Source organism: Varanus komodoensis, unplaced genomic scaffold, assembly GCF_004798865.1.
Source record: "Varanus komodoensis strain SLA01 unplaced genomic scaffold, ASM479886v1 scaffold31, whole genome shotgun sequence".
NCBI classification, from domain to species: domain Eukaryota; kingdom Metazoa; phylum Chordata; class Lepidosauria; order Squamata; family Varanidae; genus Varanus; species Varanus komodoensis.
Window position 1 is genome coordinate 8,655,380 of NW_025335780.1, and position 22,831 is coordinate 8,678,210.

Genomic DNA, 22,831 nt, shown 5'->3' on the forward strand with positions numbered 1-22,831 from the left:
CTGTAGCCACTGTTGAGTTTTCCAAATTTGCTGGCATATTGAGTGTAGCACTTTTACTGCATCATCTTTTAAGATTTTGAATAGCTCAGCTGGAATACTGTCACCTCCACTAACTTTGTTGTTGCTCAGACTTCCTAAGGCCCATTTGACTTCACATTCCAGGATGTCTGGCTCGAGGCCAGTGACCACCCCATCATGGTTATCAGGGACGTTAAGCTCTTTCTTGAATAGTTCTTCTGTGTAATCTTGCCACCTCTTCTTAATCTCTTCTGCCTCTGTTAGGTCCCTGCCATTTTGGTCCTTTATCATGCCCATCTTTGCATGAAACGTTCCCTTCATATCTCCAATTTTCTTGAAGAGATCTCTGGTCCTCCCTATTCTATTGTTTTCTTCTATTTCTTTGCACTGTTAATTTAAGAAGGCATTCTTATCTCTTCTCTTCTGATCTCTGGAATTCTGCATTCAATTGGGTGTATCTTTCTCTTTCTCCCTTGCCTTTTGCTTCTCTTCTTTCCTCAACTATTTGTTAAGCTTCCTCAGACAGCCATTTTGCTTTCTTGCATTTGTTTTTCTTTGGGATGGTTTTAGTTGCTCCCTCTTGTACAATGTAGTGAACCTCCGTCCATAGTTCTTCAGGCACTCTATCAGATCTAATTCCTTAAATCTATTTGTCACCTCTACTGTATATTCATCACGGATATGATTTAGGTCATACCTGAGTGGCCTAGTGCTTTTCCCTACTTTCTTCAGTTTAAGCCTAAATTTTGCAACGAGAAGCTCATGATCTGAGCCACAGTCAGCTCCTGGTCTAGTTTTTACTGACTGTATAGAGCTTCTCTATCTTTGGCTGCAGAGCACATAGTCAATCTGATTTCTGTGTTGACCGTCTGGTAATGTCCATGTGTAGAGTCGTCTCTTGGGTTGTTGGAAAAGAGTGTTTGCTATGACCATCGTATTCTCTGGACAAAATTCTACCAGCCTGTGCCCTGCTTCACTTTGTACTCCAAGGCCAAACTTGCCAGTTATTCCGGTTATCTTTCAGCTTCCTATTTTAGCTGATTAATATGTATGGGTCTAAATTTTCTCTGGTTACATTTCATGATTTTTTTTTACAAACTGGTTTATATTGCTTACAGTAGTTTGATTGTGTGAAAGGATTTTAATTATGTTTTAGATACTTTGCTGGACAGAAAGACACCTGCCTCTACGTGGCAAGAAATGGCAGGTTTTATATCTTAGGACTACATGGCCAAATCTGGTTTGACTGAAACCTGGACAATGCTGCACCCTGATGCAAGAGGCTACAGTTGTATAATCTGTTTCTTATAATTGTTTCAATTAGGTAATTTTCTGGTTATTAGATCACAGCTACACCATATAAATACGTGCAAGATTGAAATGCTGGTAGTTTGTTCCATGCCCCAGCATGTCCAGAGTTGTAATTTACTGATTCTCTCGTGCCCTCTGGTCTTTACCTCCTAAATGCTTCTCTTCTCAATCATGAACTGTTGAAAAAACAGAATTCAGCTGAATTACTTGATTTTGTAAAGAATTGACACAAATACAATTGGTTCATGTGCTACTGAGCAGAGAGCCAGTAAAGACTCACATGGGACTGAATCATCATTTCAAGCCAGTTATAAAAGCAAACTTTAAAAAATGGAGCACATCGCTCTAACCACGAGGCTGAAAACTTATAATCTGGCTGGCCATTTCGCAAACTGCGTAAGTTTACTAGAAGCTGCAGAATGAACAGAATACCATCCTTTCACCACAGGCAGAATTTGCCTGTTTACGACAGGCATATTGAGAAGACTGTAAAAAATCTAGTAAGGTTCTGGCACATCAAATTAAATAGCAGAAGCATTCAAGTGTGATTTTGGCTATTAAAAATGGGTCTAGTATGACAAATACTTTCCCCAAAGATATAAATTTACAATTTTAAAAGCTCTGTGCTGATCGCATATTATGGGTAGGTGAGTATCAGAGAAGGATAAGTCAGGGAAGGAAAATATTAATTTTTCCTCAAATTAATATTCCAGGTTTAGATACCTGACAAAAGCAGTTTCTCTTGGCTTCCCCGCATACAGAGCAATGCAATTTCAAACATTAATATTGGGAAATTATCTGGTCTGGATGCATGAACAATGAAGTAGTATAAAACATTCTCCAGTTTTTTGATGTCAAAGCTTCCTTACCTTTAAAATGGTATGTTTTAATCAGGCTAATTGATGCTTCTATCACTGTAATTCCAAGCCTGACAAGGATCATACTCTTTGTACTAATTATAAACTTATTTCATTCATTAATGGGTCTGTAAAATATTAATGACAATTTTGGCCAAAAGACTGCAACAATTCATTACTACACTTGTTTCACCAGACCAGGTGGGGTTTATGAAAAAGCATCAGGAAGCTGGTAATCTTAGAATAAATGCTAATCTAACTGCTTTAAATACCATTGGAAAAAAAATCCATCCACCATTGTTTCATTGGATGTTGAAAAGACCTTTGCCAAAATTCATTGGAAATTACTTTGTCACATTGAGAAATTTTGGCTTAGAAGGGGGTCAAAATTCTATATTCAATCACAAAAACTAGAATTTGACCAATGGTTTTTAAAAATTATTTTATAGTTGAGGCACTAAACATCTATATGTCCACCTTTGGCACTGATATTTATGTTTGTAACCCCTGGCATGCACAATTAGACAGGATATTAGTAATCACAGCTTTGTGCATGACATTTAGAATTCAATGTATTCTTTATCCTGGTATCTTGTACAGTTTTTCTTGAAACTCCACTGATCTGTTCCATTTTTGATGCAGGCAAAAATTATGGCGATTTGGATGGCTATTCAACTAACTGGCCAAAATCTGAACTTATGGTGACTGGAGATATTATATCTCATACTGTATAAACTCTATGGCAATTCCAAATTATGTATTTGGGAATACTTATTCCCAGAGACATATCTCAAAACACCAAAGGGAATTTGAGGATATTGAGTGATAAGCTGCCAGGGGTATAGTCAGGTGAATATCTCTTGAGTTGAATTTGTGGGGTAAGGTTAATAAATGTAAGAATATTGTACCTATGATTTTCAGGGAGGTGGTAGGATTTTATATTTATACCTGGGAAATGTTCTCAAAAATGACTTTTTTCATTTTTTTCTCCCCCACCCACAAATTTATATGAAAAGGATGCAGCTCCCAATTAACAAAGGTGGGATCAGCTTTCTAGATCTTTCTTGTTATCATAGGGCATATCTATTGATGAGGCTTAGATTTTGGTATTTTCCACTCAAATTGGCCACTGTTGGAATTTTTGTGTCCAGCTCCTCTCCCCAAATGGATGGCACTAACTTCTTGGCACACTAAAGCGGACTGGGCTCCTTTCACAATTACAGCAGCCAGGCAGGTGAGGCATATTATATCCTATCAATTACGTTTTCATTTATTTCCCCATTTGAAATTGATTTTATAAAGAAACAGATTTAAAAACTGGAGAGAAAACATTTATGTGGTAGACTTGGAAAGCTGATTTTTGCCTTGGATCAATTATTGGGGGTGGATGATTGATGAGTTTTTGACATTTTTGGTTTTGCATGTCAAATTTGATTTGCCTGCTCCAGCTAAACTGCAACATTTGCAGGTGCCGCATTTGTCAGAATCTAGGTTTGGCCCTGCCACTTTTGCAGCTTTACAATCCCCTTTACGAATGGAAACACTGATTAAGGTGACCAGTTCATAAAGCCATGATCCCTGTGTAGAAATGCTCATTAGCTGTGAATAAATATGATAGATACACATGGTCTTAAACCCAAATGGAACAGGAAATGCCCATCTTCTATAAATGCCCATTTCCTATAACACAATGAATTGAGGATCTACAGGCACTTTCAGTATTTCAATGGGTGGTGTTTAGTCACCACCTGTGAAGAGAAAAACATATGGATATTTGGTCTGTCTTTGCTAAAACATATGCTTCATTGCTTTATCAATAGCTGTATTTTCATATAGTCATATACATTTATATATATATGTTCATATATACACTCAAACACTTGGTAAAATTGTTATATTTCCTGCAGGAATACAGTATTTTTCTCTTTCTTTTATGGGTTTCTTTTTTTGAAATACACATTAAAAATTAATTAAAAAGCATACACTAACTTCTCCTAAAACATAATTCATGACCCTTTTTCAAACATGTTGGTTCCTCAGCCAACACCTTCAGAAAAGGTGTAATATGAGGCCACCTGGCTATCTAACAACCACATTCAGCTCTAGTTAACTGCAAAAGCTTCTGAGACCATTTATTTAAATATGTCCGGCCGATCTTGTACTACATTAGTGAACTAGCGAACAGAGATGATAAAGCTGTTAGTGGCAGCTTTAAACCTTAATGCGTTACATCATGCAGAGCATGCTGTTTACAATAACCTCCAAAGTGTTCTTTGACAAGATTGACAGCAATGTGTTTTCCCTTCTTGAATTGACGCAAGTTTCTGCTAAGTTTCTGCTATTATTTTTAACCTGTTCTCTGAAGAACTCTTCAGTGTCGTGCTGGACTCTTTGTGCTGTTTCTGCTGCTAGGCAACAGTTCTAAGGAAAAGCATGCATTTGAGTCCTAAACTGTTACATTTCAAATATTTCGGGCTCATTTTATGTGCATGGCATTAAACATTTTGCATACAAGTTTCCTCAACCATTTAATTCTATATATTCAATCTAACAGGAATATATGAAAATACATCTAAGAAATACATATGCATCTCATATTAAGATACGGCTTCTAGAAAAGGATGACAGGACAAGTCTACATAAGGTATATTTCAGGGATCTGATACATTCAGTTCTTCACACTATGCATGTCCAACAAATTTGATTTCATATTTAATTGATCATAGTAAATGATCAGTTCCACTACTTTTTTACAGCTTAGAGTCAAAACAAACATTACATGTGTCTAGTGGCTATGTAGTCCAGGCCATTCTGCCTATCCTAAAGTAAAAGAAAAACTGCATTTCCAGGCACCCATTTACAGTAATTTCTGTTTTGTCCCCGAGGCAGGTGAAGCGCTAAATCAGTGCCTGAAATCAGTAACAGACTGCGTGAGTGTAAGCAAGCTGAAACTCAGTCCCGACAAGATGAGGGGTTCTGCAGGGGGCCCTCCATGTCAGGGTCGGTACCAAGCTCAAGTGAACCTTCAACACGCTACACTGACATCTTCAATGGGATCACGATGGGGAACTGGCTGCAGCCATGAAGGGGAAAGGAAAGACAGGACTCTCCTTCTCCTATGTTGACTTTCCTGCAAAGATCTCTTCCCCCACCGTACCTACTCTGCATGACTGTAATTAGACAAGGAAATACCTAGAAAGTTCCTATAAACTACATGTCCGGAAAATATTTTGTTTGGCTCTGAAAATGCTCTGGAAGTGTCAGTATGTCAATGATGCCCTTTGTTGCTAGCTATATGGGGGAAAGTTGGCTGTCCCCATAGGCTATGCAGTTCACACGACAGACTTCTTATTCCAAACATTAACACTAAAGCTATATTGCTTACCCTGACCTTTTCTTTGGCCCTGTTTATACAGCCATTTGTGCTAGAAAATTCCCCTCATGGTGACTTTTCCTTTTCATTCTCCCCTAGAGGAGCAAGTTCAGACCCTTTATACATTGCACACTAGCAAACAAATACTATCCATCTTCATATGATGCGTGAATCTAACTAAACCAAAGCGTCTCTCCTTACGTGTGAGTTTTAGGACTGCAGTCATTAACATTTTAAAGCAGAACTGAAGCACTTACCCAAAAGCCTTCCAAAAAAAGGAAGGTTTTAACTATGCAACAAAAAGTAGTAATATACCTTTTTCTGTAATTCTCCAGTAATGAAGCATTCTTGCAACTGTGCATTGCATTCCCAAATTTTGTACTTAATTTCTAAAACTGCAGATCCATCCCATTGCCTATATTGTGCTACCTACACAGTTAAAATGCTTCCACAGGATGTAGTAATAGCTGTAAACTTGGGACGGTTTTAACAGAGTAGGAAAAATGAGTATCGATGACTACTGGTCATGGGTGGCTGTATATTAACTCCAGGCCTGGAGACAGGCTCTGAATACTTGTTGCTGAGAAATACCAGCAGGAGTACTGTGGCATTCATTCTCCGCTTATGGGCTCCCTTGGGCATATGGCTGCCCACTGTGGAAACAGAATCTACCATCTCCCTGCTTATGTTCTTACATAAAGGAAGGGATAAGGGAGCAGAAGCCTCTCCACTTCCTGAAGTGATGTACGCCAGTTGCTAGGCAACTTGGGTGGGAGGATGCCGCTGAATTCATGGCTGCTTGTGGGATCCCGTGGGCAGCCGGCTGCCCGTGTGAGCACAGAATGCTGGAGTAGATGGGCCCTCAGTCTGATCCAGCATGGCTCTCCTTGGGTTGCTATGAGAGAGCATGAGACAGGCTCTCCATCAGCACATCACTCAGCTGGAAAGAGCAAGAGGTGGAACTTCTTCTGTGAACAGGACAGATGCAGGAGCAAAAACCTGCGGCTGCTCCCATTATGATTAGTTTGGTGGTGGGTCCTGACCAGTAATGTGGGACAGAAAATTTTCCAGGACTCTATTTCCCATTGAAAAAGATCTGTTTTGTAAGTTCATTAATAAAAAAGAATGCATTGCAAATACAATCTTGGGCGGTTTCAAAGATGTTGTTACTATTTTTCATGCAATTTTCCTTAACAAGGATGGGAGAAAATAGTTGTGTTGATGAAATACATATTTCATACATCTCTTTGAACGAAATGGAATTAATCAATAGTAACAGCAAAATGAAAGGTGCCCCAACACCCCAATGGAAAAGAACTGAACTCTACTGAAACTGAAGAGTGGTTGTCAGAATGTCATGCTAGTACGAATTAGCATATCGACAGTTTTTAGCACCCCTTCTCCTTAAGTTTAAACAAGCCAAGGAAACACATGCTATTGTCTTTACATTGTTACAGCTATTCCAATAAAAATTGATATAATTTAACATTTGAATCATGTTAAATGTTCTTTGATTTCTTCCCTCAAGTATTTCAGGTCAGATGCATGTGATGCACTGTGACAAAGATTAACATGGGTAACATTATTTCAGCTTTGTAGCTTATACTAAATGCAAGTATAATCAACACACACACTCTCTCTAAAGCAGGTGTAGCAAACCTGTGGCATCCTAGTGCTTTGACTGATGGCTCCAATCCGCCCTAGTCATCATAGCCAAGGGTGAAGGATAATGGTGTAAGTTTCCCCTTCCTGCTGTAAGGCATTGGGTAGCGATATATGAGGAATTCAGTCAGGGGTGGGAATCCAATGAAATTCCTTGGCTTAGCTCCTATGCCACCCGCCCTCTGCCCTAGGTCTGGCTCATGTCAAGTGTTCACACAGGCATCTGGCAGGAGGCAAACCCAGCTGAGTCTGTGAGGCATCCGCAGCCCGCACGGCCACTGTGTAAGCAGAATTCTGCTTCCACACGTGTGACTTGCAGGCTTGGCATACCCTCTGCAAATAACTGCAAAAAGGCGGTCCACGAGCATTCCAGAGCATCCATATACTTGACTTTGGCTTGGCTCACTTCCTAGCCAGGGCCAATTGAGGGAAAAGAAGTTTGGTGAAGGCAAGAGAGCCAGATTCAGGCTGGATCTTTGCATCTATAACTGGAATACAGTCTGAAGCAAATGGAAAAGATTCCTTTGCAAATGACTTTGATTTGCATTGCAACATGTTCCAGAAAATTTCCCAATACAAAATTTTCTAAGAAGCTCAGGCTGTGACTGCAACTCTGCACAATGGTCACTTGCTTATAAAGATGTTGTCACAATGATAACGCTACATATAAGAAAAACCTGGCCATGGTAACCCACATCTAGGTCCTGTTGCTTCAGCTACTGTTAACTGCTGCTAAATACTTAATTCTATATAGTGTCAACTCTTCAATGATATTGAAGTAGCTACAGTGTTTGTAGCTGACAAACAAAACAACAGCAAGAAGTCAGTGATAGCCTGTAAATAATGAAGATGAAGAAGTCTGAAGTTAGATGTTAATACTGGAACCAATGGAGGTGGAAAGGCCTTCTACAATGGGCATCAATGCCTTATATACACAGCTCATGAGAGACTAAAGGGTGAGTGCGCAGCATTAGTCACATATTCTTATTCCCACTGTCTTAACAGAACTAGAGTATATCCAAAGAAGCTATTACAATTTAATGGGATAATCCATGGATTAAGGTCATTAATACTGCACAATGCCAAGACTATTGTTTGTGTGAAGGACGTGCCGCACATCTGCCCAACATATTTTCCTGAAGGGCTCTTTTCTTTTTCTTAGGGCCATTTCTGGTGTTATAATTGTCCTTTTAAATATCAACACTTCTTGAGACCATGCATGCACAGAAATATCTTAACAGAAGGTTATTTTATGAGCCTATTCACTGCCAAGAAGCATGTTTCCAGATTAGTCTTCGTAGTTTTGCTGAACTTGCATCTTGTTAGTGACGTAAAAAGCATGGACATCTTAAGGGACTTTACACACATCCAAACATCCTAGAACTAAATCTTATTATGGAAGAACTGCAGAATATTAATGGCACAAGACCAACAGCAGTATCAGCATAAACAGGAAAAGGGATATAGGAAGAGATATTTCAGTTGAATCCTGGTGATGGAAGTGGGGGAAATTTCCTTCCAAAAGTTTGGAAGTATTCTTGCCTAATCGCTAAACAATGGTTTAATACTATGTATATAACCACAAAGGAGCTCACATGAAGCCTTGAGCTCGCACGTTAGCCTTTCCTCTTCCCCAGTACATGATGGAAAGAGAAATAAAACTACAATTGAGTTTCATTTTGCAGATTCATGGCTTCTTGTTACATGTGAACCAGGAATTGTAGTTTAAAAGAAACTCAACCCAATTGTTAAATGTGCCAACAGTTTGCTTAGCTAACTTGTTTAACCTGAGTTTATTTTAAGCCACAATTCCCAGTTCACATGAAACAACAAGCCAACGACTGGCTGAAGGAAAACTGAATTCTGACTTCTTCCATCTTTCAATTGTACGGGAGGAGGGTCAGAGGAGGTGTAAGTGTGGGAGCTCAACAGTTCATTCAGCCTTCTTTTTGTTCATGCATATAAGCACTGGATTTAGCATGGCATGTGAACATCAGCACCATCTAAAAGAGTTTTTACAAGCTCATGCTTAGGCAGAGCTTCACACCAAAAGGCACATATATCCAAAGCTGGAAGACAAATGTTGGGAGTGTGAAAGTGTAAAGGTGGCTATTGCTTGCATTTATTTGTACTGTCCAACTATTAAGACTTTCCGGAGATGACTTAATATAACTTAACAGTTACTTCTCTTGGCAATTTGAAGTCAAGAGGCTTATTCATTTACTAACAGTAGCTAGCTTTAAATGGAAACAAAAAGACTCTCATCTGTGAAGGTTTGGATAAGGGTATGGGAAGTGGCATACTTGCCAAACTTGGAAATATTTCTGGTGCAGAAGTATAGCAGTGAAGTAAAAGCTCTATTGAAAAATGATCTATTTTCATTATGCTCCAGACTAACAAGGCACAGCAATAAGGAACAGCCATATCATTAACTGGAAATCCTCTGAAGTACACTTGGTGAAATTATCATTTAGAACATAATCAGAAAAATGCAATTTGTATACAAGTTGGCCATCTGAGCTAGGTAATGTTTAAAATAAAGTTAAAAATTGATATAATGTACTGCTAATGATATAGTTGTGGATTGTATATACCTGATACACAAAATACAACAATTTTAATAAAATACATGCGAACCAGGAAAAAAGCATTAAGATGTGTCAAGATGAAAAATGTATAGCGGAAGGACCCCAAAGCTTGAATGCATAAGAGAGGAACAGAAATGTTTACCATTTCTATAAATGCAGCAGAAAAGTTTACATTCCAGCTTAAGAACCATCGCTAACCCAAAATTCATCTAAATCCTATCAATACTTTCAGATTTGAAAACTAAATACAAAGTCTGACTCACAAATCTAAGAACTTAATGAGCTTGTATAAATGACCTATTCAGTTACACCACACATCTGCGCGCGCACACACACACACGGGGGGGGGGGGTGTAGTGAAAACTCTTATTCTGGCTCTTTACAAGAAAAGGTTGCAAGATAGATGCAGGGCTGATCAGCAAATGGCAGGGCAGCTGATCCCTCAGCCTGCCAACACAGACAGCAGTGGAGTTCTGGACCGAAAATCCAAGGAGCACTCAGAAACCCTACAGCCCTTTTCACCGGAAAACAACAATCAAAGAAAGGGATCGCAAGAATTAGTCTCCTGGCACTAATTGGTCCTGGAGATACTTTGGTGAAGCTCGGGATGTCTAAAGGAGGAAGTTTAATCAAATTGAGAAGAAGGTGTCCCAGCTTCCATAAAACTTGCCAGTTGATTGTGGTTAGGATGCCATACCTTGAGGACTTAAGATATTTTCAACATAGGACACTAATCGTTTACCAATGTTCACACTAGCCAATACTCAGTAAAACTGGGCATACATTCCACTGACGGCAGTTTTCACATTCAGGAACAGAGCTGTTTTAGTCTCTTTTGCTGAACAGCTTTATGAGTGACTTGATTGCAATGAGGAGGCTGCACTGATTGCATAAATGGAAAGGAGGGCAGAGCAGTGCAAACCCACATTGTGATAAGCAGGTAGCTGCTTCTTCTAGCAGTACTTTAAACAAACAGGAGCTTCATTTATTTTATCAATTCATTCCTCATGGCACACTAGTGTAATGTAATATAGTGTGGGATTTACTAATTTAAGCCAAACATGTTGGCTTTTATTATGTATCTACAAAGCCACAAAGGGCCTCGGATGTGCTTCCTCCTCCGCCTCCCTTCACATGTGCCCACTGCTTTCCTACTTTATGGTCACATTCTGCCATTATGCCAAAAACTCGTGAACTATCATTTGGAGATGTCATGATCTGCAACCACTGTTTAAAGTAGAATCCCAATCCTAGTTTGGAAGCTAATTATTAATTGTGTAAACTGGGTTCAGAAGCAACAGCAGAGCACAATATACCATGGCAAGGAAAGGCAGAGATGACTTAGAGTACATAATGACAGGTTAAGAGCACACGAGTCTGAAACTGTTCATCACTATCAAACCATGGCTTGGACTTTATATGAGAACCAGTGCTGTGATTCCATGTGATGTCTGACCTTATTAACTATAATACATATTTGCTGTCTCAGTTACTGTGGTTTCACTTAACCAAGGTTGACCGTCAGCCACTCACATTTGTGGTGGTTGGGGGCACAGGACCCCCACGAAATTGAGAAAAAAATGTGAGTATCTCTAGGGAACTATGCACTCTGTTTGGGGATGCCACACTCTTCATCTCTGTGGTAGCCAGCCTCACTGATATGTTTTGTCTCTCAGAGGGCACAAAGACTCTGGATATATTTGCAGTTTCTCCCTATTTGTGGTTTTCCCCTAGAGATAGGCACAGTTTTTCCCCTTCTGTAGGGGCCCTGTGCTCCAAATCCCCAACAATGTCATATTCGCTACTATCCATGGTTTCAGGCATCTCCTGGGGGGCTTGGAACCTATCCCCCACAGACATGTGGGTCCTGCTGTGCAGCCATTGTTCTGTTTCTGCAGGCTCTTGCCCAGTGGGGACAGAATTGAACTAATGAACCCATAAACTAGGTGCTGAAGAAGAGAAGAAAAGCAGCTTTAAATATCATGGTTTGCCTATGGAAAACATTGGGAGTTCATAACATAATTTGGATTCTAAATTATTCATAGCACAAACCATAATTTAGCATGCTGTCTGAATGAAATCCACATTTTATTAGACCAGTGCTGCTCTAAGAGCCCCTCTGATCCCAGGGAAGATCATTAGCATGTCCACACTTCTTAAAGGAACAATCCTATGGTCATTCACTTCCGGCATGCAGGATTTTTTCTGACTAAAAATGTATCAGATTGGGCCCACGTTTCTCAGAGTGAGAGAGAGAGAGAGAGAATTATCTAAGCCATCACTTAGCTGAAACTTCTAGACATCTAAATTCGCTATGTGTCTCATATTACAGTGTGCTTCAAATTTCTCCAGTTGGAAACTTGACCACTACCAACTCTGGCATCATTTCAATGCCAGATGATTTTAAAAAATTGCAGACTATATTGTATTATGATGCTTTATGTTTGTTTTGTGGTGTTTAAAATGTTTTGATTTGCTTCTATTGTAGTTTTAGCTTTTTGTGAACAGCCATGAGAACTTTTGAACATGGAAGAGATAAATTCCTAAAAAGCAAATGCTAAGATCAGTTGCAAACCCGCACTAGTCTAAGGGATTACACCTCTCCTCCAGCTCCAGCACTCACACATCATTCTTTCCATCTTTCCAAATATGTTGCATGTGGCCCAACTGCACAAGTGCCTTGGGCTCTTTGTGAGCAAGGATGAGGTAAAGGGACATTGATTCTTAACAAAGTCCCATGAGTAAATTCTACAGTTTAGTTGGCCTTTCTCCCTGGGAAATCTGTCCAGTATGGCAGGATGCTATCCTTTAAATGCCATCCATCCTTTAAATCCTTTAAACTTGCAAAGACAATTGTCCCAACCCAAGGATAATTTCTGTGCAGAAGTGTGTGTGTGGTGGGGGGACTTTATACTGGATCCTGTGTACACTAAAGCAGTCTATAGGCAACTTCCTAATTTGGACCCAATCCCGAAATCTCAATGCATGCAGAGTATGTACCCACCATGTCTGAGGCCTCTGCCCCTCTTCTCCCAACAAATTCTCATTGGGAAAGGTGGGCCCTTCTCCACAATAGATTATGGGCACTAAGTCATCCATTTGACAGGTGAAAAGTTTCAAAACAGAAGGACTCCAATCAATTTGAAATGAAATGGCAATTGCATGTTCTTAAATACCTTTGCGGCAATGTTTGTAATGTTAACTGAGCTCCCCCCCCCCCGCCCCCGCAAACCTGCATTCCAGCAACACAGGGCAAATATTTATTGTGGGTACAGGGAATTCTAATGCACAGACCTCTGCACACAGTGCAAACTATACACCAGAGCTTTGCCACCAATTACAACAAAAGACACAACACTGCACACATTCCTATCTGTGTGCGTAACAGCCTCCTTTACTTCAGTAAAGGAGCCAGGCAATTCATCAGGAGATCCTGGACAGATCCAATGTCACATGTTCTTATTTCCTTCTGGGCCTCAGAGCATATCAGTCCTACAGGCCCACTGAAATGAACAAACCTTAACTTAGGTTAACATTGCATACAGTCCAAGGTAGATATTAATCCAGAAGAAAAGCCTCATACTTAAACTATATTACAAGTCCTGGAGTGTCAAGTCTGTCACTCTGGATTTATATGCATATGAGTATGTTATAATTTTGCTAAAATACCTGTACATCGCAGCTCCTGTGACCTCACAGTGGGATTCTGAACACCTTCCAAGTTCAGAGACTTGTACAATGAGTGCCAGAGGTATACGGTATATGCTTGCAAAGTTATAAAAGGGGATTTTTTAGTGTTTCAGTTAGCTGGCAAAACAAAATAATGTACTATTTGCAGAATGAGTTAGAGTGAACATTGAGTCTGAGTTAGCCAATTAAACTGAAGTCATTAACAGTAACATGAAATAAAATTGCTTACTGAATGGTTCATTCGCACCATGCACACTTTATTCTTACCTTTAGAGAATCAAAGCAGGCAATAACTCTCCCATTTTCAACCTGGCAGCTTTTGGGTGGATGTGCAAATTTGCATTCCTCATCCGAGCGTGAACAAGTTCCTCTCTGAAACTGCCTGCACACTTCTAGAGTCAGCCATTTTGTGTCTCTTACAGGAGCAACATTCAAAGCCATGATGCGAAAACGAGTTAGCTCTCGAGAGCTGAGTGATTATAAATTAAACCACCTCCAGTTATGAATTCCAACAAGACGAATACCCTTTCAAGGCAAGTAACTCCTCGCAGCAATAATATAAGAAGTGCTTAAGAGTGACAAGTGCACACTAAGTGGAATGAGCAGCTATTTTTCATCAATCAATATGTACCACCTGTAGACTTCGGGCTGCAAAATATTCATGCTCAGTAGCATTTCTGGCTGTAAAATAAATATTGGCTCCTTGACTGCTTTGTTGCCACGGTTCTGCTAAGAAAGTCTGCTTTCAGGCAGTGACCCTCCGGGATAACATTTTAGCCGTGTGTCCGTTTTGTTGGCATTGATTACATACGGGGCACTATGCGTTCAATCGGTTTCACGTCCGATGTAGTATTTTCTTCAAGCTCTGTAAATGCTGTTGTCCGTTCCACATCAAGCGGCTGGGAAACTGCTGCACATGACATGTAAGATAAGAGCGATAGCTAGTCGGCAGGCAGAGTCTTGCAAGGAGTACGGTTGTCTCTTGTATGAGCGATTTCACAAAGGCACTTAATGCACGGACCTGTTAAAATTGAACAGAAATGTTATTCAAACAATCTTTTTTCCCCTAGAAAGATGTTTCACCACACTAGTTGCATCTTGCATTAAACGCCAAGAATATGTCACAGAAATAAAATACAAGACATACAACAAAGGGATCTGTTCATCCTTTTATGACAGATGTAAATTGTGCCCCAAATGGTAGTTCTTCTTATTAACTAGTAATTTTCACTAGAGGCTTTTACTACAAGATGTCCTCCATTCAACTTGCTTCACTGGATCTGTTTTTACTTAATCATAATCCAGCTGGGCTAGCTGTTAGCTATAAGGCTAAGCTGGCCAAGGTTTAAAATATTTCTATGCATTTGAAACCCTATCTTGGAACTGCATTGACAATTCATTTTTAAATCTTTAAAACAGGAATGCCTAACCGGGCCCTCTTGTTTTTACGCACAATGTGGATGAATATGCTGAATGTCCAAAGTTTGCATAACCCTCTTCAGATGATTGTTTTGCCATGTGCAAGACAATCCCCTGCATGTTTCTTCGGAAGTAAGTCTTACTATATTCTGTGTTCCAGGCTATTTACCAAATTTCTACATACAGTTCGGCGTAATTTCCTCAGTATTATTTTAATTCTGCTAAACTTGCTTTGTGATAGGAAAAAGTCCTCTTAGCAGATGCAAAGTCCACAACTTTGCATCAGTTTCACTAAAAAATGACTGAGCTCACATAATTAAGCCTAGGAGTGTGGCTTGTCTAAGCAGCCCTGCACTGCAAAAAGGGCAAAATTTGGCAAAAGTTGCACATGGAATAAAACTGATGAGACACATGGCAAGTCTACTTTCTATGAAACTCTACTAAAGCCTTTTTATTCTCTTACTTCTCTGTAACCATGATCTACAAACAGCAATTGCATTAAAATAAACCATGTCTCCCCTGCCAGGAATACTTAATCTGATAACTTGATCCACTGGCTAACTATAAGTGAGGTTTGGGGTTTTTTAATGTGCCTCATGCTATTTACAGGATAGCAATGAGCTTATTAAGGAAATCTACTGGGTTTACTTTAAAGCTGGCTTTATATTATAAAAGCACTGGTGCTGCTTTGGCCATGTGGGAAAGCAGGAGGAAATGTATGTCGTCAGCTGCCAAGGAAGCCGGCTCACGCTGATTCAATAGCGGAGACTTCCCAGAAAAGAATTCCTTTACGCAAGGCTGGGTAACTGCACGCTGGATTATCGCGCACTTTAAAAACTACCAAGCACCCCTTGTGTCCTATAACGGGACTGCAGGCCACATACATTCTGCAGAAGAGTTCTGCAGGGCCAATGCCAGTCACTCGGACCAATGAATGGTTGCTTTCTACATTCTAGTGAAGTGTTTTCCAAGGATGCCCCGGCCACACTGCTCTTTCAAGATTGGCTTGGAGGCAGGAATATGTTTTCCCTAGCATTGAGCACTGCCCAACAGACTCTTTAGAAGGCCAGATGCTAAAGATGAAACTCAAATACTTTGGCCACCTAATGAGAAGGACAGACTCACTGGAGGAGAGCCTAATGCTGGGAACAATTGACAGCAAGAGAAGAAGGGGACGGCAGAGGATGAGATGGCTGGATGGAGTCACGGAAGCAGACGGTGTGAGCTTAGGTGGACTCCAGGGGATGGTGGAGGACAGAAAGGCCTGAAGGAATGTTGTCCATGGGGTTGTGATGGGTCAGATGCGACTTCACAACTAGCAATAGACTCTTGCTTGCTTCTGTAATAATCTGCAATCATTAGCAGATGAAACAAAGGATTTTCAGCACCCTACACTTATATTTCTATCCTCCTCTGCTTCCAACTCCCATTCTAAGGAAGTAAAGTGTTTTGTACAGCGCAGTCTTTACGACCAACTTCAGTACTTTTTCCTGTCACTGAAGTCTATATGTTACAGAGTCTGCAGAAGACACGGTAATTACTGATCTCATTTTTGCAGCCATGATGCAACTAACAGAAAAGCTCCCAAAACTTTGGGGACATTTCTGCAGCAACAGGGAATGGGAGGAAAGAAATCCCTGGCATGGATCTGGTAATCACACATTTACCCTGGGATCATTCAGGTTGTTGCCAGGGCATGTCCTGATGCTCCATAAGGGGACAGCTGAGGCAGAATGCCTTGGCGTTCAAAAGTTAAGTAGATACTTAAGTAGATGCATATTGTTCTACCAGAAATAAGCATGGCAGCCAGGAAGAGTACATAAAGAGTGCTTAAAGATAGTTTCTGTGCACATTTAGACAGGAAAAAGGTCATTCAACTCCTGGCATTCCTTGTCAGCATGGTTCCCTGGGCCATGCTAGAAGTTGGGAGACTTTTTTCTAACTAAACACGCATAGGATTGCACCCCATACATCTTCAGGCGTATACATTTCTTCTCTCCTCTTTCTCCTCCTCCTCCTGCCTCTCTCTTTTCCTGATAAGCTGCAAACCACAGTTGGCCATTTTGTCCATAGCAACAACTGTCAATTGTATGTTACTTGCAGACCAGCTTCCAAACTTAGATTGCAAGGAAAGGGCAAATCACTATTTGCAGAATTGCTGCACACAAGGAAAGGGGAAAGGGAGAGGATGGTGTGGAAGTCTTTGGGCTTCATTTATGCAGCACGATACCATTGTCGGTACTTGGCCTGGAACGGACCAGACAGTCTGAAAACATACTGGGAAACCCGCCCTGAGTGCCATTTTTGGAGTATGAATAAAAGCTAATATACTCTGGAACAAACACAAAGACATATCTTCTGAATGAAATACACTTCTTCCTTTAACATTAAGCCTGCACTGTTTATTGATATTTATGATCAATGATTATTCAACAATTCAAGCCAACAAAGGCTAGAAAAAAGGGATAACTAACAGTTAATAAAGATTTTTTCCTGGATTTCCAAAAATTATCACATTACATCTAAAAGTAAAATTGCAAATTTCACCATTACTAATGTACCCTGACTCTTGTATCACATTAGAAAGAACCACGCAAAGTGCTTTTTACAGAAGCACTGCAATTTTACCTTGCCAAGAAAAGCACTACATTTGCAGCCCACCACGAAATCCAGGAGAGCAACAGTCCTGTCCCGACAAATGCATCTGCCTATTTTCAAGAGACCTACACAATCATTATAGTGAGAAAATTATTCTGAAGGGCAAAGGAAAGGTGAGAGTTAAAAGGACAAATTCTCGGTGCTCAGGAAATCAGCATGCAGAACACCAATGCTTCCCACAGCATTCTTCACTGCAAGACACAGGGGTCATGGGCACCTCCCCCCCATGGCCACTGGCTCCTAGCACAGGCTTTCCAGCATTACCTTGTTTGCATTAGCAGAGGACTGGCTGCTGTGCCCTGGGCTGCGGGAAGCTGCAAGGTGTAGGGAGAGGACAGAACACAGGAGCATCTTGGGCTGATGTTGTGGCAACGGTCCGATGAGGCTTGGCCTGGCCGGTGCAGGACAGTGGCGAGCAGGAGACCCCAGGCGCCTCCAGCTGAGTCTAGCACACAGCATTGCTGCTCGGCTGGGAATGGGGAAGGGAGGGGCCCCTCATGGCCCTAAGAGAGCTTCCCACTGGAGAATTATACTACCGTCTCTCCGGATGCCAAAGCACCCGTTTGCAGAGGGAGCTGCTCCCCTGCAGAGTTCACTGCTCTGCTCACACGGACGCGGAGCATCCTGAGGTTGTGCATCAGGCACAAACGACTCGCTCACCAGTGATGCCGACTTGCCTCCCAGAACTGCCTGCTGTTAGGATATAAAATCCACATGATTCCACAGATGCAGTTGCCACTGGCAACCACGGATCTTTTCCTGATGAGCACCTACCCATTCCTTGCATGGCTTGAGACTTCTGTCCCCTCCCCAGTGCGTGCTGCACACTGCGGAAAACTTGGGATGGGGACAAGAATCTCTTGCCTTGTGGCAGACAGGCTGCCCCCCCCCCCCGCCCCCCGGACTCTTGCACTGGACAGAAGGCTCAGGCAAGAGGCCGGCAGGCCAATCCCTTCCAGAATGCTCCGCAAGCCCACCAGGCGCGAGACTGCAGTTCCTGGCGCCAAGTGGAGTCATCCATTCGTCCTTCCAGAATGCAAAGAAGGGATGGCTTGCCCTTCCCCTGGCTGCTCTTCACACGGTGCTAGGAAAGTACCAAGGCCAAACCAGAAAACATATGAAATGCAGCGAGCAGCAAAACAAGATCCATTCTCGCTGTGCTTCGGAGCAAAGGAAAAAAACTCAGCTGATTCCTGTGCTCAGACAGAGAAAGGATGCCCCCAAACTGCGTGCTAGAATCCCAACAAAAAACGGGACCTTGGTGCCTGCAACTAATGCTTAGCACACACGTAGGTTGATGCTCAGAAGAAGCGACAGTTTTTTCACTGTTCATTTGCAAAGCATTCTAAGGCAGAGCACTGCTTTCCCCTCTTCCCAATCAGAAGTAAGAGATAGTGTGGTGTAGTGGTTAGGAGTAGGGGTCTGGGACTCAACCTACCTCACAGGGATGTTGTCGTGGGGATAAGATTGAGGGCAGGAGGAGGACTGATGTAAGCCGCTTTCAGTTCTTTAAAAAAAGGAAAAGGTGAACTATAAATCAAATAATAAATAAATCTCTTTGCAACCTTAAAACCTGATGAGAATGCATTGGACAAGTTAATCCGCCCGGAAGTATTAACCCTGAACTGTGGTTCAAATTCCTCGCGCCCGTCAGACCATCAGGCGCAGCAGGGTTTGGGTGGTGGCGCCCAGCAGAGGCTGCAAACAGTGGCTGCAGTTCTGTGTTGCTACCATTAGTCTCCCTGCAGCTTGAGCACTGCAAATCCCTCTTTTACCACCACATGGCATCTCAGTTTCACCTGGGGAGGCACCCATGCCATTGGCTGGATGACTGCTCTGCTAGCTGGAAAGGAGGCTTGTCCAGAGGCAGTGCAACTATCCTCCCCCCTCCACCACCACCACCACTCTAGAGGAACAAGGGAGGAGGAGGGAGGACGAAGTGAAGCGCCCACAATGTCCAACTGTCTGACCTCCCTGGATGGACTAGCATCAAGTGCAAACCTGCCCAGTGTTGCAGATGCTCACTTTATTTTAGCAGAAGTAAACATCTCTGTAGTGCAAGCATATTCTAGCGATCTGCCAAACAGCCAAGTTCGTGTCATGTTTATGGATGTATGTGGAAAGAATGGAACCCTACACCTTTCCCAGCTTAGGATTCCAGGAGTCAAATGTCAAAGTGAGAACTACATGATACTTCATGTCGTTCATCCGCACATCCCACTTTCACCCCTTTACTGCTGCTTTTCAATCAACAGCTTGAAAGGCCCGACTGTGACCAGATTTAAAGGTTACCTTTCCAAAGTGGGAAATGCTTCTCTATCAGTAGAAATCCAGAAAAGACAGAAACGCTGGCTGTCAGAAAAAAGTTCAAGGGACTCAGAGTCCATCTTTTTGGAATAAGGCTATGCTCCCACTGAAAAATCAAGTTCATAGCTTGGAAGTGCTAGTGGATGGTAGCCCGCCCTTGGATCTTCAAGAGCACACTGCCAAGCGCACCAGCTGCAACCATTCTCGAGTTGGTCCGATCAGAAGGCTGGCTTAACAAACACACACACGCATACACAATTTAGGAAGAGCTATACTGGGAATACTGCCAGTGTGCTGCCCAGCTCACTTTCCAGCAGACTCCCTAACTGAGGTGACAGAGGTGGTCTCAGATGTGATGCTGAGGTCCCCCCTGCTGCTAATTCTGGGTGACATCAGCATTAATGGAAAGGACACCTAGTTTGGAGCAGCTCAGGACTTCCTGGCCTCCATGACAGCCATGGGATTCTTGCAATATATCATCTTTTTTTCCAGTCAGAAATGAGGGTGGTGATCTGAAGATGTGAAACCTTGATTCAGCATTGCTTGCTAAGATTTAGATGGAAGGTGGCTTTTCTCCTCTTCAAGGGGGAAGAGAGACCTATTAAGATGGTCTGTCCCCAGAGGCTAACAGATCCAGAGGGTTTTCCTGCTGATATGGCTGGCATTCCTATCAATCTCTCAATTCCCAAGTGCCCTCTCTGTGTTAGAGCTTGCACAACTCCACAGAGCTGAAAGAGCATTGATGAAAACAACAGAACTCTGATATCTACCTACAATAATTATATTTAGGGGTAGCAGAGGCAGCAAAGAAACAAGACTCACTGCCTGTGTTCGAGCTTCTATATGTTGCCAATGGAGCTTTTGCAGGTCATCTGGGACTATTTATTTGTCCTAAGGACACAGGAGAGAGACTCCTGCATCCACCAGGCCTTAAACTACAGGTGAGGTATTAAATGCACAATCTAACCCCTCCCCTCCCCGCCCGCCTTCTTTCTTGATGAGTACAACCTGAGGACACTGGCAAAGCACTAGGGCAAATTAGTCCCTTTCCATACTGGCTTTTTACCTCTTGGCTTATAAAAAATAGCAGAAAAGGAACAGCATTATGGAGGTGACTGCAAAAGCATCTGACAGAGACCTTGGTGAGACCACTCCTGAAGAAATCCCTCCAGGATCCAGAAGGTCTTGACAATTTTAGGTTGGTGGCAAAAGCTCCTTTCCCAGGCAAGGTCCTTGGGCAGGTGGTGCCCAGCTAATTCCAGGCATTCTTGAGTAAGACTGCATGATGCCGATGTGAGAAGAGAGACAGGGAAAGTATGGCTTTTTGATACTCCTGCATCTTTCAGTAACTTTGGACAGGGTCAACCACAGCAACTGGGGTGACCATATGAGCTAGGAGTAAAAGGGTATTGCATTACAATAGCTCTACTCCGTCTTAGCCAGCTCCAGAAGGTGGTGCTTGGGGAGCACTGCTTGACCCTGTGTTTTCAGTGTAGAGTTCCTCAGGGGTTGGCGCATCACACATATCCAACGCGAGCATGAAACTCTGGGTGGGATCATCCTGAGTTTTGGAATGCCTTGCCTGATGCTTAATCTTAATGCTGATGTGCTTAACCTATGCTTGACTGCAACAACAGAATAGGGAGAGGAGAGGAGAGGAGAGGAGAGGAGAGGAGAGGAGAGGAGAGGAGAGGAGATGCTGGCAGAGACTGGTTCTTCTCACTGGATGTTCTTCCTGGAGCAATCGCTCACACTTGAGGCTCAGGTGGCTTCAGTAGCACATACTGCCAGCTTCAGAGGGCAGCCAGCTACGCCCTTATTCATACGTGGGTCACTTGGTTGCAGTAATTGGTGCACTGGTAATCTCCAAGGTAGATAGATGACTGTGATACATCCAGTCCAGGGCTACCCTTGGAAACTGTTCAGAAGCTGCTACTGGACCAGGATGTTTGACCCCTATAACACCAATTGTGGCCTGATTGCATTGACTGCCTGCATTCTTCTGAACCCAATTCAAAGCCTTTTTAAGCTATAAAGCCTTACACAGCTTCAGACCGCAATACCTGATAGAGCACCTTTCCCAACCAAATCCATCCAGACACTACAATTAACATCCAAGAACCTTCTCTGAGTTCCACTTCAGATGAAGTATCAGGAAAAGGGCATTTTTGGTCATGGCCCCATGACTATGGAATCATTTCCCCACTAAGGTCTGTCTGGTGCCAACTCTGCCATCTTTTCAGTTATGACTGCCTTCTTCTCCAAGGTATGTTACTTGACATTTAACACCATTTGGAAGTTCTAGTTTTGTATTTTAAAATGTTTTCATTGTTAAATTGTTTTAAATACTATCAGAAAATGTGGTGTTGTTATTGGATTGTGGTTCATGTTTTTACAGTTTGCTGTAACCTTTCCAAAGAACTTCAGCTAATGGGCAGTATAGCATTAACATAAATTAATGATAATAATTCCCCCCCCCCCCCAAAATATCTTGGTTTTAACTCTATATCTCAAATACTGTGGCATGGGTCCAATTAGCACACCTCTTAATCCTGTCCTTCTTTGTCTGTATTTGTCTCTGGAAGTACAGAAATGTTTCCTTTTTTGGTAGGTAAACAAATGCTTAAAGGCCACTCACTCTGCCCTGACCTTGTCCAGGACTCTTGGAAAGGAACTCCTTAACCAAGACTATTGCTGCTCACATCTGTTCCACATGCTCTTTTGGTGGCTACTTTCCCCAAACTAATACATGGTTCTAGCACCCAACTTCTAGTATCCCTTGTATTTGCTCTCATTTGCTGAAAATGAGGTTTGGCACTTAGCAGTGCAAAATAAATCCAGTATGAATATAAATGCCCTCCAGCCAGTGCTTAAAAAAACCTTGCTAAAAATTATGTTGAGTGTACAGAATGCTCTTATTTTTATTGTACAGCTACAGGCAAGAGTTT

The 22,831-nt window shown here is 42.0% G+C and overlaps 1 protein-coding gene across 9 annotated transcripts in view; it reads right to left on the reverse strand.

The window, feature by feature from the left end:
• Nucleotides 1–22,831, reverse strand: part of MBNL2 (muscleblind like splicing regulator 2) — an 86,356-nt gene that overhangs the window by 50,377 nt on the left and 13,148 nt on the right. The window contains exons 1-2 of one of the 9 annotated variants that reach the window (XM_044437769.1): nt 19,015–19,074; nt 13,767–14,520 (exon numbers count right to left, since the gene is read on the reverse strand). The exons of 1 other annotated variant lie outside the window; for it this stretch is intronic. In XM_044437769.1, the coding sequence (XP_044293704.1) occupies nt 13,767–13,940 (174 nt within the window). In that variant the 5' untranslated portion in view covers nt 13,941–14,520; nt 19,015–19,074. Of the gene's footprint in view, nt 1–13,766; nt 14,521–17,546; nt 17,616–19,014; nt 19,075–22,831 lie in introns of those variants that run through there. 7 more of the 9 variants (XM_044437767.1, XM_044437771.1, XM_044437772.1 and 4 more) reach the window with 7 other exon arrangements.